This window comes from Fukomys damarensis, unplaced genomic scaffold, assembly GCF_012274545.1.
Source record: "Fukomys damarensis isolate Sample0158 unplaced genomic scaffold, DMR_v1.0_HiC HiC_scaffold_20, whole genome shotgun sequence".
Taxonomy (NCBI): Eukaryota; Metazoa; Chordata; class Mammalia; order Rodentia; family Bathyergidae; genus Fukomys; species Fukomys damarensis.
In genome coordinates, this window is record NW_022900932.1 from 42,047,277 (window position 1) to 42,061,747 (window position 14,471).

Genomic DNA, 14,471 nt, shown 5'->3' on the forward strand with positions numbered 1-14,471 from the left:
TATATATATATATATATACACATATATATATGTGTGTGTGTGTATATATATATATATATATATAAACTATGTGTATGTGTGGTATTGGAGTTCTACTCCAGGGATGTTCTGCCACTTAGCTACATCCCTGATCATTTTTAGTTTTATTTTTATTTGAGACAAGGATTCACTAAATTGCTGACAAAGTTGCGGGCCTCACAAATCTGACTCTGCTGCCTCAGCCTCTCTAGGTGCTGGGATTACTGGTGTGTACTACTATTCTGTCTTTATATGGTGTTTTTAATAATTTTGTGCAGCAAACGGAGTTTCATGTGGTAGAATTTCCTACTTGGTGCTCACAAAATTTTGGATTTTTGAGGCATTTCAAAGTTTAGACTTTCAGATGAAGGATCTTCATCTTGGACTAATTTCTTAATGTTATTTTCTTTGGGGCTTATTCTATTTAAACAACAAAAAGCATGGAATGTAAGTAGGTTACCCATTTTGGGCTTTGGTTTTCTATTAATTGAGGGTGAATATTGCATATGTTTGAAATTTTTTCCCACACTATAACATCAGTAGAAGAAGAATTCACTTGTGATGCTACAGTAGATACTACAACAGTATCCTGAATTACTACACAATAGTTTTGTTTTTTAAATTTTGGAGAATAAACTTTAAAAGGTATGCCAATGGATGGATGTGGAGAACTTTAAAAATTGAAATAGAGTTCTGGGAAAGAACTGTTATTCCTCTTATTTATTTGTATGTTATCTTTATTATTAAAATTTTTACTTTTATTAGTACATGTTTACAGTACGTAATGATTGCATTCATCATTGGGAGTGGGTACATCTGTATAGCATGTCTTAGTTCTTTTTGTTTTTATTTATTTATTTTTTAATAAACTATGTTATTTTTAATTCCCTCCTCAAGCCCCCTCCCCTCCCTGTGTACAAAAGCTTTGTTTCCATTTTTTCCTTTTGTTTTCACTTTTTTTCTTGTCCCTTCATCGTTTCTCCTTCCTTCCTCCTTTGTTCCCCTTTCCATTTGAACATTTTCTTCCCATTTCCCAATATCCATTATGCATTTCAGCCCTTATTTCCACTTTTGGTTTCTCACACCAGAGAAACAATGTATTTAAATGTGTCTGATTTATTTCACTTGAGTATGGTCTCAAGGTCCGTCCATTTAGCTATAATGGTATGAAGCTCATCATTTATGGCAGAGTAATAATCCATTGTATAAAAAAAACTACATCTTCTTTATCCACTCTACTGTTATGGTGCTGTTATAAACCTGGATGTACATATATCTCTGTAGTATGATGTTTTTAATTTTTTCGGGAAGATACCAAGAAGAGGTATAGCTGGGTCAAATGGAACCTCTAGTTTTAATTTCTTGAGAAATCTCCACACTGATTTCCACAGTGATTGCACCAACCTTTACTCCCACCAACAATGGAGAAGGGTTTCTTTTCTCTCACAGCCCCTGCAGCATTTGTTATTGATTGATTTCTTGATAGCAGCCATTCTTTCTGGAGTGAGATAGACTTTCAGTGTTGTTCTAATTTGCATTTCAAGAATGACCAGTGATGTTAAACATTTTTTCATATATTTGCCATTTCTAGTTCATCTGAGAAGTGTCTTTTTATTTTAGCCCATTTTTTTCATTGGGTTTTTTAATTTGGGAGGTCTGATTTTTTTGAGTTCTTTATGTATTCTAGATAGTCCTTTATCTGAATACCTGGCAGAAATTTTTTCCCACTCTGGGTTGTCTTTTCACTCTTTTGGTAGTTTCTCTTGCTGTCCAAAAAGCTTTTTAATAAGATGAGGCCCCAGTTGTTGATTCTTTGTAGTGTTTCCTGTGCAGTCTGGGTTTTGTTCATAAAGCCTTTCTTTGCCTACTCCTATGTCCTCAAGTTTTCTACCTATTCTCTCTTATAGCAAATTTAGTATTTTTAAAAATATTTAAATCTTTGATCCATTTCAGTTTTAGGTTTAGTGAGTGGTGAAAGATATGGGTCTACTTTTGATCTTTGGCATGTGGAAAGCCAGTTTCTCCAGCACCATTTATTTTTGTTTGTTTGTTTGTTTTTGTGGTACTGGGGATCGAACTTGGGTCCTTGTGCTTGCGAGACAGGCTCCAGAACCACTGAGCTAAATCCCTAGCCTCCAGCACCATTTATTAAAGAGACTTATCTTTGTTCCAGTGAAGGTTTTTGTCTCCTTTGTCAAAGATAATGTGGTTTAGTATGTCTGGAGTTTTTTCTAAATCCTCTAGCCTGTTCCACTGATCCTTGGGTCTGTTATTTTGCCAGTTCCATTCTGTTTTTAATCACTGTAGCTTTGTGTCATAATTTAAAGTCAGGGATTGTGATACCCCATGCTTTGCCTTTGTTGTCCAGAATTACCTGTGCTATTCTAGGTCTCTTCTGATTCCAAATGAATTTTATAATTACTTTTTCTAAGTCTGTGAGATGTGCTTTTGGGATTTTGATTTGGATTAACTCTGTATAACAGTTTGGAAATATGGCCATTTTTACTATATTGGCTCTTTCTATCTAAAAACAAGAGATATCTTTCCATTTTCTGATTCCTCTTCAATCACCTTTATCAGAGTACTGTAGTTTTCAGTGTAGAGATTTTTTTACTTCCTTTGTTAGATTGATTTGTAAATATTTCATTTTTTGGATGCTATTGTGAAAGGAATTATTTAATTTTTCTCTTTGAGAGTCTGTTATTCATGTACAGGAAAGGCTATTGACTTTTGAGAGTTGACTTTAAATTCAGCTATGCCACTGAATTTGGTTGTCCAATCTAAAAGTCCTTTGGTAGAGTTTTTGGGGTCTTTTATGTAGAATATCATGTAATCTGCAAATAATGATAATTTAACTTCTTCCTTTCCTATTCTTATTTCTTTTTCTTATCTAATTGCTCTGGGTAATGTTTCTAGAACTATATTGAATGAGAATAGTGACAGTGAACATCCTTGTCTTGTTCCTGATTTTAGAGTGAAAGCTTTCAGTTTTTGTCCACTTAGTATGATGTCAGTTGTTGGTTTGTCATAGATGACTTTTATCAGGTTGAGATAAAGACCATCTATATTTTTTGTATAGTTTTTATCATGAATGGGCATTGGGCCTTGTCAAATGCTTTTTCTGCATCTATTGAGAAGATCATACAGTTTTTATCCTTGGTTCTGTTAATATAGTATGTTACATTTATTGACTTGTGTGTCGAACCATCCCTGCATCCCTGGCATGAATTCAACTTGGTCATGGTGTATAACCTTTTTGATGATTTGTTGCATTCTATTTGCCAGTATCTGTTTGAGGATTTTTGCAGCTATGTTCATTAGGGAGATTGGCCTGTAATTCTTTTTGTTTGGATCCTTCTTTGGTATGGGAATCAGGGTAATGCTTGCTTCCAGGAATTAATTTGGGAGTTTTGCTTCCCTTTAAATTTTATTAAACGGTTTGGAGAGTAGTGGCATTAGGTCTTCTCTGAATTTCTTACAGAATTCAGTCAGCAGTGACTCCATCAGGGTCAGGGCTTTTTTGTTGTTGTTGATGGTTTTTAATTACGTATTCAACTTAATTGGATGATATTGGTTTATTTAGAATTTCTATATCTTCTTGATTAAGTTTTTGTTATTTGTATGTATCTAGGAATCTGACCATTTCTTCTGTATTTTCCATCTTATTAAAATACAGTTTCTTGAAGTAGGTATTAAGGATCTTCTGGATTTCTGTAGGACCTGTTGTGATTTCACCCTTTTCTTTACTAATTGCATGGATTTGAGTCTTTCCTTTTTTTCATAAGGTTGGCTAAGGGTTTGTAAGATTTATTTAATCTTTCAAAGAACAAGCATTTTTATTCATTGATTTTTTGTATTGATTTGTCTCTATTGCATTAATTTGTGCTCTGATTTTTATGATTTCCTCCCTTGTATGAGTTTTGGGCTTGAGTTGCTCTTCTTTTTCTAGAAGCCTGAGGTTCAACATTAGGTTATTTGAGCCCACTCTGTTTTCCTGATATAAGAAATTTCTGCTTATTTGGCCAGCTGCCAGTTCTTTGGCATTAGTCTATAAGATTTTTTTTTTCCTTAAAGACTCTTAGGCTCTGTCAGTCTTGGTATACCAGGAAGAACAACTGATTAACACAACTATGTCACCTTGGCTAAAGTAGTACTATCAACAATGATAGTAGCATCAATTACAGCCTAGAAAATGACAAATTGTAGCCCTTAAGGTCATTTGAGAAGATTTAAAAGGGATTAGGGGGCAGAAAACAGAAATAGAAGAAGAGGAAGAGTTCAGAAGTAAGGCTGGAGAAGAAACTTTAGGAAACTGGTAAAGACAACAGGTGGGAAAGAGAAAAGGAAAAAATAAAAAGAACAGAATAAAACAACAACAAATAACTAGAAACTGTGTGCAGACAGTCAAGAAAAAAACTAAACAAAACAACTAGAAAGGAGGAGGGGAATGGCAAAATAAAAAAGATTAAAAAACCCCAAAATGTCCAATTCAAGGTGTGTCTCTGCTGTCACTGTTAGACAATGTGGGTAAACAGAGTCCAGAGCCAAATTGATTAATCCCAGCAAACTAGCTGTAGCTTCTCAGTGGGGTAGTGGATAATCCTAGCCAGTCTGCCCGTTTTGTTCCTGTGAAGTTCAGGCCAGTTTCTGGCTTTGAGGATGGAATCAGATTCCTTGAGCCTACAACAGCCTATGTTGCCTCTTCCGGGCTTGAACTCCACTCCCTTCCCTCCTACTGACGAACTCAGTACCTGCACTGAGGCACTGGGAGCCATTAGATGAAGTTGGTCTGCAGCTATTCTGAGTTCTGAGCTCAGTTGGACCCTCTCCAGGATGAGGTCTGAATCCAGATAACTCACCAGCTGCTGCAGTTCAGTGCATCCATTGCTCAGTTCCACTGGTGCATTTCTTTGTGGAGGCCTCTGGGGTAATCAGTAGTCACTGTGCACCTGCCTGTTCCATTGTGGAGAGTCTGGGCTCTGGAAGAGAGCACTGCTTGGTACCTCTCTCTTCTTCGTTAAAGTCTCTGTCTTCACTCTTCCCTGTTGGCCCCCACCATAAATGATACTGTTAAATCCTCCAAATAAACAAAGACAATTATTAGGCAGAGTATTCCAAAGGTTTCCATCCCAGAAGCCAGGAACAAGGTTGCTGTGTTAGATTGTGAACAAGGGTGGGATGTCCCATATATGGAAATAGTATAACCAGAGATATATATGTATGCCATATTTATAGAACATTGTGGTGACTAAATATAACATGGTATTTGAGAATATGAACTCTGGAGCTAAACTGCCAGGATTCTTGGTCCAGCTATTACTCTTGACCTGTATAATTTATGGCAGTTAGATAATCTGTAACATGTCTTTAAAAGAAGGATAAAAACAAAACTTTATTGGCTGGGTGTGAGGATTGAATTATTATATTAATAAAATACTTAGAACATGTCCTGATACATAGTAAATGCTAAAGGAGTCATTCATTTATTCATTCCTTATTCACTTAGTGACTCTTTTTTTGAGCTTTGTTATGTTAAAGACATATTTGATGCACATCTTCTTAGCTTCAGACCTTATTTCTTGATATATAGGAATTTGTTTAAAGGTCTTCTGCCCTTTTAATAGTAACAGGTCCCAATAGAAATATATTTTTATCCAAATTATTTCTACTAAATGTAATAACTCATTTATTTGTTTAGAGATTTAATCTCTTGTTGTTGCAGAGATGGGCTTAACAGAGAATAAATTTTGTTGAACTGGAATGTTAATTTTAGTTTTCTTATATACTTACAGGTCTGTGTATGATGACCAGCCAAATGCACACAAGAAGTTTATGGAAAAGTTAGATGCTTGTATCCGTAATCATGACAAGGAAATTGAAAAGATGTGTAATTTTCATCATCAGGGTTTTGTAGATGCAATTACAGAACTCCTTAAAGTAAGGACAGATGCTGAAAAACTGAAGGTAGGAAATATGATAAAATTTTATTTGCTTTTGTTCTCATTAAATTGCTCAACCATTATAGTACATATATATAAGTCATTAAATGTGCTTTCAAGAAGTGAATTAGTTTATGTGTTTGGGAATGCTTTTGTGCACTATTAATACAGTTGTCATGCAGGAGTGATTTTTTTTTTTTTTTTTTTTGTACCGAGGATTGAACTTGGATCCTTGTGCTTGTGAAGCAGGTGGCGGAACCACTGAGCTAAATCCCTGGTCCATGCAGGAGTGCTCTTTATTCCTAAAGCAAGTAACATGTTGACTTAATAGGATTTTTTTTCCATGCAGTGAACTCAAAACACATACAAATGAAAGATGCTCTTTACAGTTTTAGCATTTTTAAAATGATGGTATGATGTTGATCGAAAGCAATCTTTCAAAATCATTTGAAAATTTACTACAAGTAATTGTTCTCAAAGTTACTTAATTATATTGAAATTTTAAAAAGTTTAATAGCAATGTATAATTTTAAAGTTGATCTACATTTTCTGCAGAACACTTAAAAACATTATTAAATGAGTTATGGATTTTGTCAAAATAGAAAATATTTAGTTATAAGAATTGTCTTATTTAATCTTTTTTATATTTACAGTGTTTAGCAGACAGAATTCAAAGGTTATGATTAGAAAACTATTACATAAAGGATATTCAGATAATAAGAGACCAAATACAGCATCAGTGAGGTCACCGAGCATCTTTGTTTAGGAATTAATGAGATTTTTAATAAACTAGAATGTGCTTCCTTACTGTGATGACCTAATGAATCACTTAATATGTGGGAAAATTTGAGGTTGAACTTTGCCTGCACCTGCAGCATTAAAATGTAGCTGTCGATTGAGATTTCCATATTTGATGTTAATCAACCACCCAGTGTTTGCATTCAACAAAGTATGAATGTTTAATTACCATAAAATGCAGTCACCATTTCCTATAGACAGTGAATGGCACATAGACCTCGTTGAAGTTATCAGAAAGGGACCAGTGGTCAATTGGGTCAGTGATTTGAATTGTTTGACAGACTTAGAGAAGTAAGTAAAGTTAAAAAATCCTGGGTAAATTTGAGAAGTTTGCCACAGAATCTGTTAAAAAGAACTGTCATAAGTAATTGAAGTTAACAAAAGTTCTTTTCAATCAAAAGTTCAAGTTCAAGCTGTAGAGTTAATTTGAATTTGCATTTCTTTGTTCTAAATTTCTCATGAAGCATGATCTGATTACAAGGGTGAGCAGTTACATCAGGAAAGTTTTATGCATATTTGTCTAACTAAGGTGAAATTATTTTTAAGGTGCAAGTTACTGATACGAACCGAAGATTTCAAGATGCTGGGAAAGAGGTAAGAAAGTGATGCATCTTTTTTGTGGAGTTAGCATGTGGACACTATTTAGGTGTTTGTTTAAAAATATGAACATTCCTTCTTTTCTAAGATGATGGTACAGACAGAAGATATTATTCGATGTAGAATTCAGCAGAGGAATATTACAACTGTAGTAGAAAAGTTGCAGTTATGTCTTCCAGGTAAGTTAAATTTGTCTATAATAGATGTAATGTATGGTTTGATAAAATTATAGTGTAATAATAGCACTTAGTCATTCCTTATTATGGGAATTAGAGATAATTTGGTGATTGCTACCTAACAAAGCCCATCATTACTTTTCCTGAATTTTCATGATTTTATTTTATAAAGCCCTTGTTTGGGTATCTCTTACATCAGTCTTCTAGGGAAACTTCTACCTTTGTATTTCCTCTCTGCTTTGTTTGCTGCCTGAGCCCTCCTGCCCCATTTGCCCTTCTCTCTTTTTTTCCCCTTAGAATACTTTCCCAAGGGAAGAGTGTCTTTTGATTAAATTTTCTTGCCTTTACCATTTGCTAATTTTATACCTGTAGTTTTCCATTGTTTTTTCTTTGTCACTCAACAGTTTGGTTTTGTTTTGCTCACAATCTCATTTTGCTGCTAAGGTAAGAAAATATCAAAAGTGCTAGGTCTTTTCCCTTCTTGCTTTTCCTCCTGTATTTTGGAAAGACTTAATTTCTGGTCTTTTGGTTTCTCTATTATGGCTTAGATGTACTGAAGAAACTAACCATTATTTTCTTTATCTGGACTTAATATACTTTACGTTGGAATATATCCTCTTCAAACAAAGTGAAGCAGGTATATAACATTTTTAAAAAATATTGTAAGCTAAATCTATCTCAGTATTTTGTGTTGGTTTTCTTTTTTAGGAAGGAATCTAAATCTCCATATCCAGGAAACTAGAATATTTTGTATAACAATTATATGATATAAATTTAGCTCAGAATACAAGTTATATTGTTGAAACTGTCAGCACATTTTATTGGCTATAACATATTAAAATTATAAATTATATAACTATATAATATACTATGTACTACATTATTTTATAATTCATTATGTATTATGTTTTCTTGCTTATGAGAATAGCTTTTTTTTTAAAGAATTGATGAAAATCTATTCAGTTTAATCTCTGACGGACTAAGGATTTTTGCACATTAACTTTGAGTAAATGAAATGCCTATTAGGCTTCAGGGTCGAGGAATCTACTTTCTTAAAGACATCTAGTAATACCTCTTTGTTGCCATCATATTGTAATATCCATCAAGACAGTTTCTAAATTTGAGTGTTTTCTCCCTTATTATTTTAGATTGTTCCACCTCATTGCCCCCTGGGTTTGCCTTTGGTGAGCTGAAAATCTGAGGTTGCTACTTGTTTAAATGTCTTTTCATTTTCTGTTTTTTTTTTTTTTTTTAAGTTTAATTCTTAGGTTGATGCCTATAAATTGCTTATGTTGAGTAGCTTTGTTGCCAATATTGAAAATCTGTAGGAAATGACTACTTGTCAGAGGTGTCTTCCAAGTTTACCTGCCTTTTGGGTTTTGAGTCTGTTGCAAGATCCTACTTCTTCAGTTAACTGGGGATAAGAAGTTACTGCCTACTTGGCTTTGCCCCTGGTTCTTTGACACTGACTGGCCTATAGGATTTTTTAAGACCCTTAGGCAATCTTAGTCTTGGTATAGCAGGAAGAACAACTAATTAGCACAATCATGTCACCTTGGCTAAAGTAGTATAATCAGCAATAACAACAGCATCAAACACAGCCTAAAAAATGACCAACTGTGGAAACTATTAATTTGTCTCCTTTAACCATATGAACTAGATTTGTGGTTATATGACAAAATCCAAAAAGAACCAGAAAATTGTATGCAGTAAATAAGCTCTTAATGTGGCAATTTTACCATTAGGGGAGAATTTTTAAAAGGGGTGGTGGTGGGGGAGTAGACAGAAGAGGAGGAAGAGATTAGAAGTAAGGCTGGAGGACAGAGGAAGATCACTCAAACTTTGGGAAAATGGTGAAGAAAACAGGAGGTAAAGAGAGAAGGAAGAAATAGAAAAAAAACTGAACAGAACAACAACAAAAACTAGAAACAGTGTTCTCCCTCATATAAAAACAACAGACAATCAAGAAAGAACAAACCCAGAACAAAAACCAGAAAAGAGAAAAAAAAGATAAGGGAAAAAAGAAAAGAAAAAGAATGACCACTTTAAAGTGTGTCTGTGCTGTCACTGGTAGACAGCATGGTCAGACAGACTCCAGATCCGAGTTGATTAATCCCAGCAAGCCAGCTGTAACTTTATGGCCGGGTAGTGGATAATCCCAGCAAGTCTGCACCTTTAGTTCCCCTGAAATTCAGGCTGGTGTCTGGCTGTGAGGCTGGAACGGGATTTGTTGACCCTGCAATAGTCTGTGTGCCTTCTGCCAGCTTGAACTTGTCTCCCTGCCCTCTTGCCAATTTGAACTTGGAACTCTTTAGCGTGATACTGGGAACCATTAGATGGACCAACCCACAGCTGTTCTGAGTTCCAAGCTCAGTTGGCCCCTCTCCAATATGGCTACCAGCAGTTGCCCTGTCCTGGGGGACATCTGAACCCAAATAACTCACCAGCTACTGCAGTCTGCTGTGTCCACTGCTCCATTCCACTGGTGCATTTTTCTGTGGAGGCCTCTGGGGTCAGTAGTAGTTACCTTACCTCTATAAGTTTGAGCCACCCCTCCTAAGCCATGATTTAGGACTCAGGGTGAAATCACCACCTGCCATCTCCTTCTTCTTCATTGAAGTCTCTCTGTTTGCTCTCCCTGGGGGCTTCAGTTCTCGCTTCAGTTCCTTCCCGGGTCTCAAGGATCCAATTCCCTCTTTTTCCTCCTCATCCCACTATATTCTAGTGTCAGGACACCAAATCTCAGAGAGTCTTTTTCTGTTGCTGACTACTCCACCATTTCGTGGAAGTCCATTTATTATTTTAGATAATAAGCCTAAAAGTTAAGTATTAATAGAATGATTAAGAGCTGAACTCAAGGGCCAGGGATTTAGCTCAGTGGTTCAGTGGCCTGCGTTGTTCAATCCCTGGTACCAAAAAAAAAAAAAAAAAAAGAGCTGAACTCAGCTTATTCCCCTATGTGGCTATTTGAAATAGAGAAATAAAGGGAAGTAGAAGTTAAATTTCTGTTATTGCTATTGTTTTTGCTTTCATGTCTGGACAGCAGTTCTCAGTTCGTATAAATATTATGTTACTAATATCCATGTCCAGGACTACCTCTTTTAGTTTATTCATCAGTCTAATAATCTACTCATAGTTTTTTTGTGTGTCAGGAATTATGGTAGGAATTGGAACTATAAATTTGAATGTGACATAGTCCCAGTTTTTGAAGGATTCTACAATCCAGTGTGAAAAAGACAAGTCATTCATTATTGTAAAATTGCCTAACTCCTCTTTGGATTCAGAGCAGTATGAGAGTATATAAGAATTCACAGAATAAAAGTTCACTTTCCTGCTGTATTATTTTTACTTGAATGTTTTGAGCAAAGTGTAATTTTTATATGGAAATTATGAAATAGATGTGAAATTTACATGAAATACTGAGTTAAAGTAGGGGACTTCAAAAAAAGTTTGTTTGTAACAGCAGAATCTGTTCTAGATTATGTGTTTACTATAATGCTTTGGTTGGAAAATGTGAGAAATATTACTTTACAGTATAAGGCTGTGGGAGAGATGGAGAGGGTCCTCTGAGGTCACAGAGTTAGAGCTGGCTCATTGTTGCCACCATTGTAGGTTTGAACATTTTCAGACAAGTAAGCAGTATTATTTATAGTCTTGGAGACCCTTGGGAAGTAGCCTATAACTACAGAAAATCTGGAAAACAATGTTGACTATTTCTCTAGTCTAAAAAAATGTGAGTTGGTTTGATGAGGCAATAATTTACTCACTTTATGTTTTTCTTTTTTGTTTTTCTGAGACAGGGTTTTGCTATGTACTTCAGGCTGGCCTTGAATTCACTATGTAGCCCAGGCTGGACTTGAACTTGTGGTGATCCTCTTGCCTCAGTCTCCCAAGTTCTGGGATGGCAGGCATGGGCCACCATGCCCAGTTACTCACTCACTTTATACTTTGAATTCTACTAAAGTTAATTAGTAATCTATATAGTTGCAATAAATCATTTTGATGATAGTACATCGTTTTGCTGAAACATGACAATTTTATTGAATAACTGCATTTCTGGGCCTTTGTACAAAATATGAAATGAATAAATATGCTTTGCTATGTTTTTTTTTAACCTTTACCATATAGTTCATACCGTGCTGTAAACATTTGTTTTTCTTCATAGATTTGGTATAAATTTTTGTGTATAGTTAATTATAATTGTTGTGTTATTTTATTTGTTATATTGAGCCAAAGTTAATGAATCTCACTGTCACTCAGTTTTTCTCTTTTGCTAAAGTCTAAATTTATTATTCCATTTCCAGGAAGAAATATTAGTAATTTCTAAATAGAAAAATTGTTTATAGATTAATGTCTTAATTAGAGGTGTCAATATATACAAGTGTTCCAGGTTCAATATATGTATAATGGTCAGTGTATATGGAAATTAAAATATTCTCATTTACTTGCATCATATATTTTATTTCAAAATATCAGCCTAATTCAAAGTATAAAGAACCAATACCTGTCATGGAAAGGTACAGGATCCCAACAATGAATGTAGCTGTACTGTATACCTGAAATGTACCAATAAACTCAATGAGAAAACAAACAAAAAAACAAAAACAAAATAAATTATAGAGAAGATTAATGAATTTTGTAGTATATTTTGCCTGCTTTAGTTATTTTAATTTGTCAAAATTCTTTATGTCATCTTAAAATCTAATATATTATATATATTTTTAATGCAGTCCTGGAAATGTACAGTAAACTAAAAGAACAAATGAGTGCAAAAAGGTGAGTTGTTATTTAAATAAGAATTGTTTTCTATTACTGAAAGTACAGATAAACTTACTGTAACTTAATGAAATCATGTGAATTTTGCTTTTTACTTACACTAAATGAGGATCATCCAGTAAAGCAAAATTTCCATTTATTTATGAGTGCTTGTCCTTTATAAATAATATCAAAGATTGATAATATTGATAAGGGATAGGTAGACAACTAAACAAGGATGAAAAAAACTATAAACATACTAACACTGCATGCAGTCAAGGGCTAAATCCTTAATGTGGAGTGAAAAAGTGTAGGCAGTTATATTTTGACATCTGGGCTATTGTGTTTCATATTCTATTTTATAACAAATGAACATATGACAAATGAGATATGATTTAAAGTAGTTTATTGGTTGCCGTAACAGCACAGATACTATAATGTTTAAAATACTAAAATGAACAATTTCAAAGTTACATAGAAAAGGTACAGTAAGTTTGGGAAAGAATAAATTCTTCTTGGTGTAGTAATAACTCCTAAAAGCTCACGATACACTATATACAAATTTGTAGTCAAAGATTTGTGTGCATCTTGCTCTGTAGTGCTAAATATTGAATTTGATTGTTCTTTAATTCTTTAATGTGCTAATTAATAGAACGACTTTTGTCCTTACTAATGAACAGTCCAGAAGACAGTCTTATTTTCTTTTAGGCTTATACTATTAAGATACTATCTTTTTTCTATTATCATATACTATTATATTTTAAAAATTAGTTTTATGTGTTTATCGAGGAAAAACGGGCTTCACCTTCCCTACTTTGCATTCAGTGTTTTTCATAGGGACAAAAAATGTTTATCTCTTTTAATGCTTATTTTGGTATTTATATTTATGACTTCAGTAACTTTTAGTATGTCTTAATATTTTCTAGCTTAAGCAACTATCTTTTTTTCAACAATATAACCTAATATTTATATTCAAGTTTTCCCAGTTATCTTCCAATTATTTTATATCTTCATTTCTTCCCCGAAAACATTGATTGGTATGTACATTTTATTATTTTTAATTTAGAGCAGCCCTCCTCTGTTTTTCATGAAAAAGCTCGTTAGTTCTTTCAGTCCAAGGCATTTTAGATTTGTCTAATTGTTTCCTTATGATTAGATCTAGTTAAATGTTTTGGCAAGAGAGTGAAGAAACAATATTATGTACTTCTCATTGTATGACATTAAAAAGCATTTACTTTCAGGTTGTCCCTAGATTATGCTAAATTTGATCATTTAATTAAGGGGTTGACTGTTAGATCTCTTTTGAAAAGGTGTATTTTTCTCTTTGCCATTAATCAGTAATCTGTGGATTGATACTTTCAGTCCTATTCCTAATAACCTTTCATTCAGTAGTTTTAGGATTCTTGCTTTAATCAGTTGTTATATTGGAATTAGAAATCAGTGGCTTTAAAAAAATGCATTTAGCTTTTTTAAATATAAAGAATGTCTTTCTACTTTTGCTTTTGCTTTTCTTTGGGGACAGGGTCTTGCTGTGTATTTCAGGTTGGCTTTGAACTTACTATCTAACCCAGGTTGTCTTCCATCTCTTGGAGATTCTTGGAGCTGTGTCAGCTTCCTGAGTGCTGAGATTACAAGTGTGCACCACAACAACTAGCGAGATCTTTTTAAAATCCCCCTTTGCTTTATTTCTTCCCACCCCTCCCTGATTATTACTGTGAACTCATGGGTTTTTCAAAAATAAATGTGTGATAATTTATTATTTGATACATAGATTGTTCCAAATTTGTCTAGATATACTGTATACCTAAATGTATGAATAAACTCAGTGAGGAAAAAAAATTTTGTCCAGATAAGTCCCTCTAGCAAATTCTGTGTCTTTTTTTGTCTTTGTATGTTTTATTGCTTATTGTACAGTAAGATTTTCCAAGCTCCATTGTACTTTTCTTGCCCCTTGTTTCTCTCTCTCCTTCTTTCCCTCCCCCACTCCCTCTCTCTCTCCTCTGTCTCTCTTTCCTCTCCCTTTATCTTCCAGGGTTGCCATTGAGAAGTTTGAAGTCTAAAGTCATTCGAATTTCTTATCTTTCATTTGTGACCTACCTTGTCTTTTTAAAAAATCTTCTCTTTTTCTGTGGTCTGTAATTTCCCCATGATGTGATTTTGTATAAGTTTTTTTTTTTTTTTTTTTTTT

At 34.0% G+C, this 14,471-nt stretch overlaps 1 protein-coding gene across 3 annotated transcripts in view; it reads left to right on the forward strand.

Moving 5' to 3' along the window:
- Exoc6 (exocyst complex component 6) overlaps positions 1-14,471 on the forward strand; it is a 213,524-nt gene that overhangs the window by 51,140 nt on the left and 147,913 nt on the right. For all 3 annotated transcript variants that reach the window (XM_010632092.3, XM_010632091.2, XM_010632093.3), the window contains 4 exons: positions 5,811-5,982; positions 7,302-7,349; positions 7,441-7,531; positions 12,259-12,304. In XM_010632092.3, the coding sequence (XP_010630394.1) occupies positions 5,811-5,982; positions 7,302-7,349; positions 7,441-7,531; positions 12,259-12,304 (357 nt within the window). The remainder of the gene's footprint in view (positions 1-5,810; positions 5,983-7,301; positions 7,350-7,440; positions 7,532-12,258; positions 12,305-14,471) is intronic.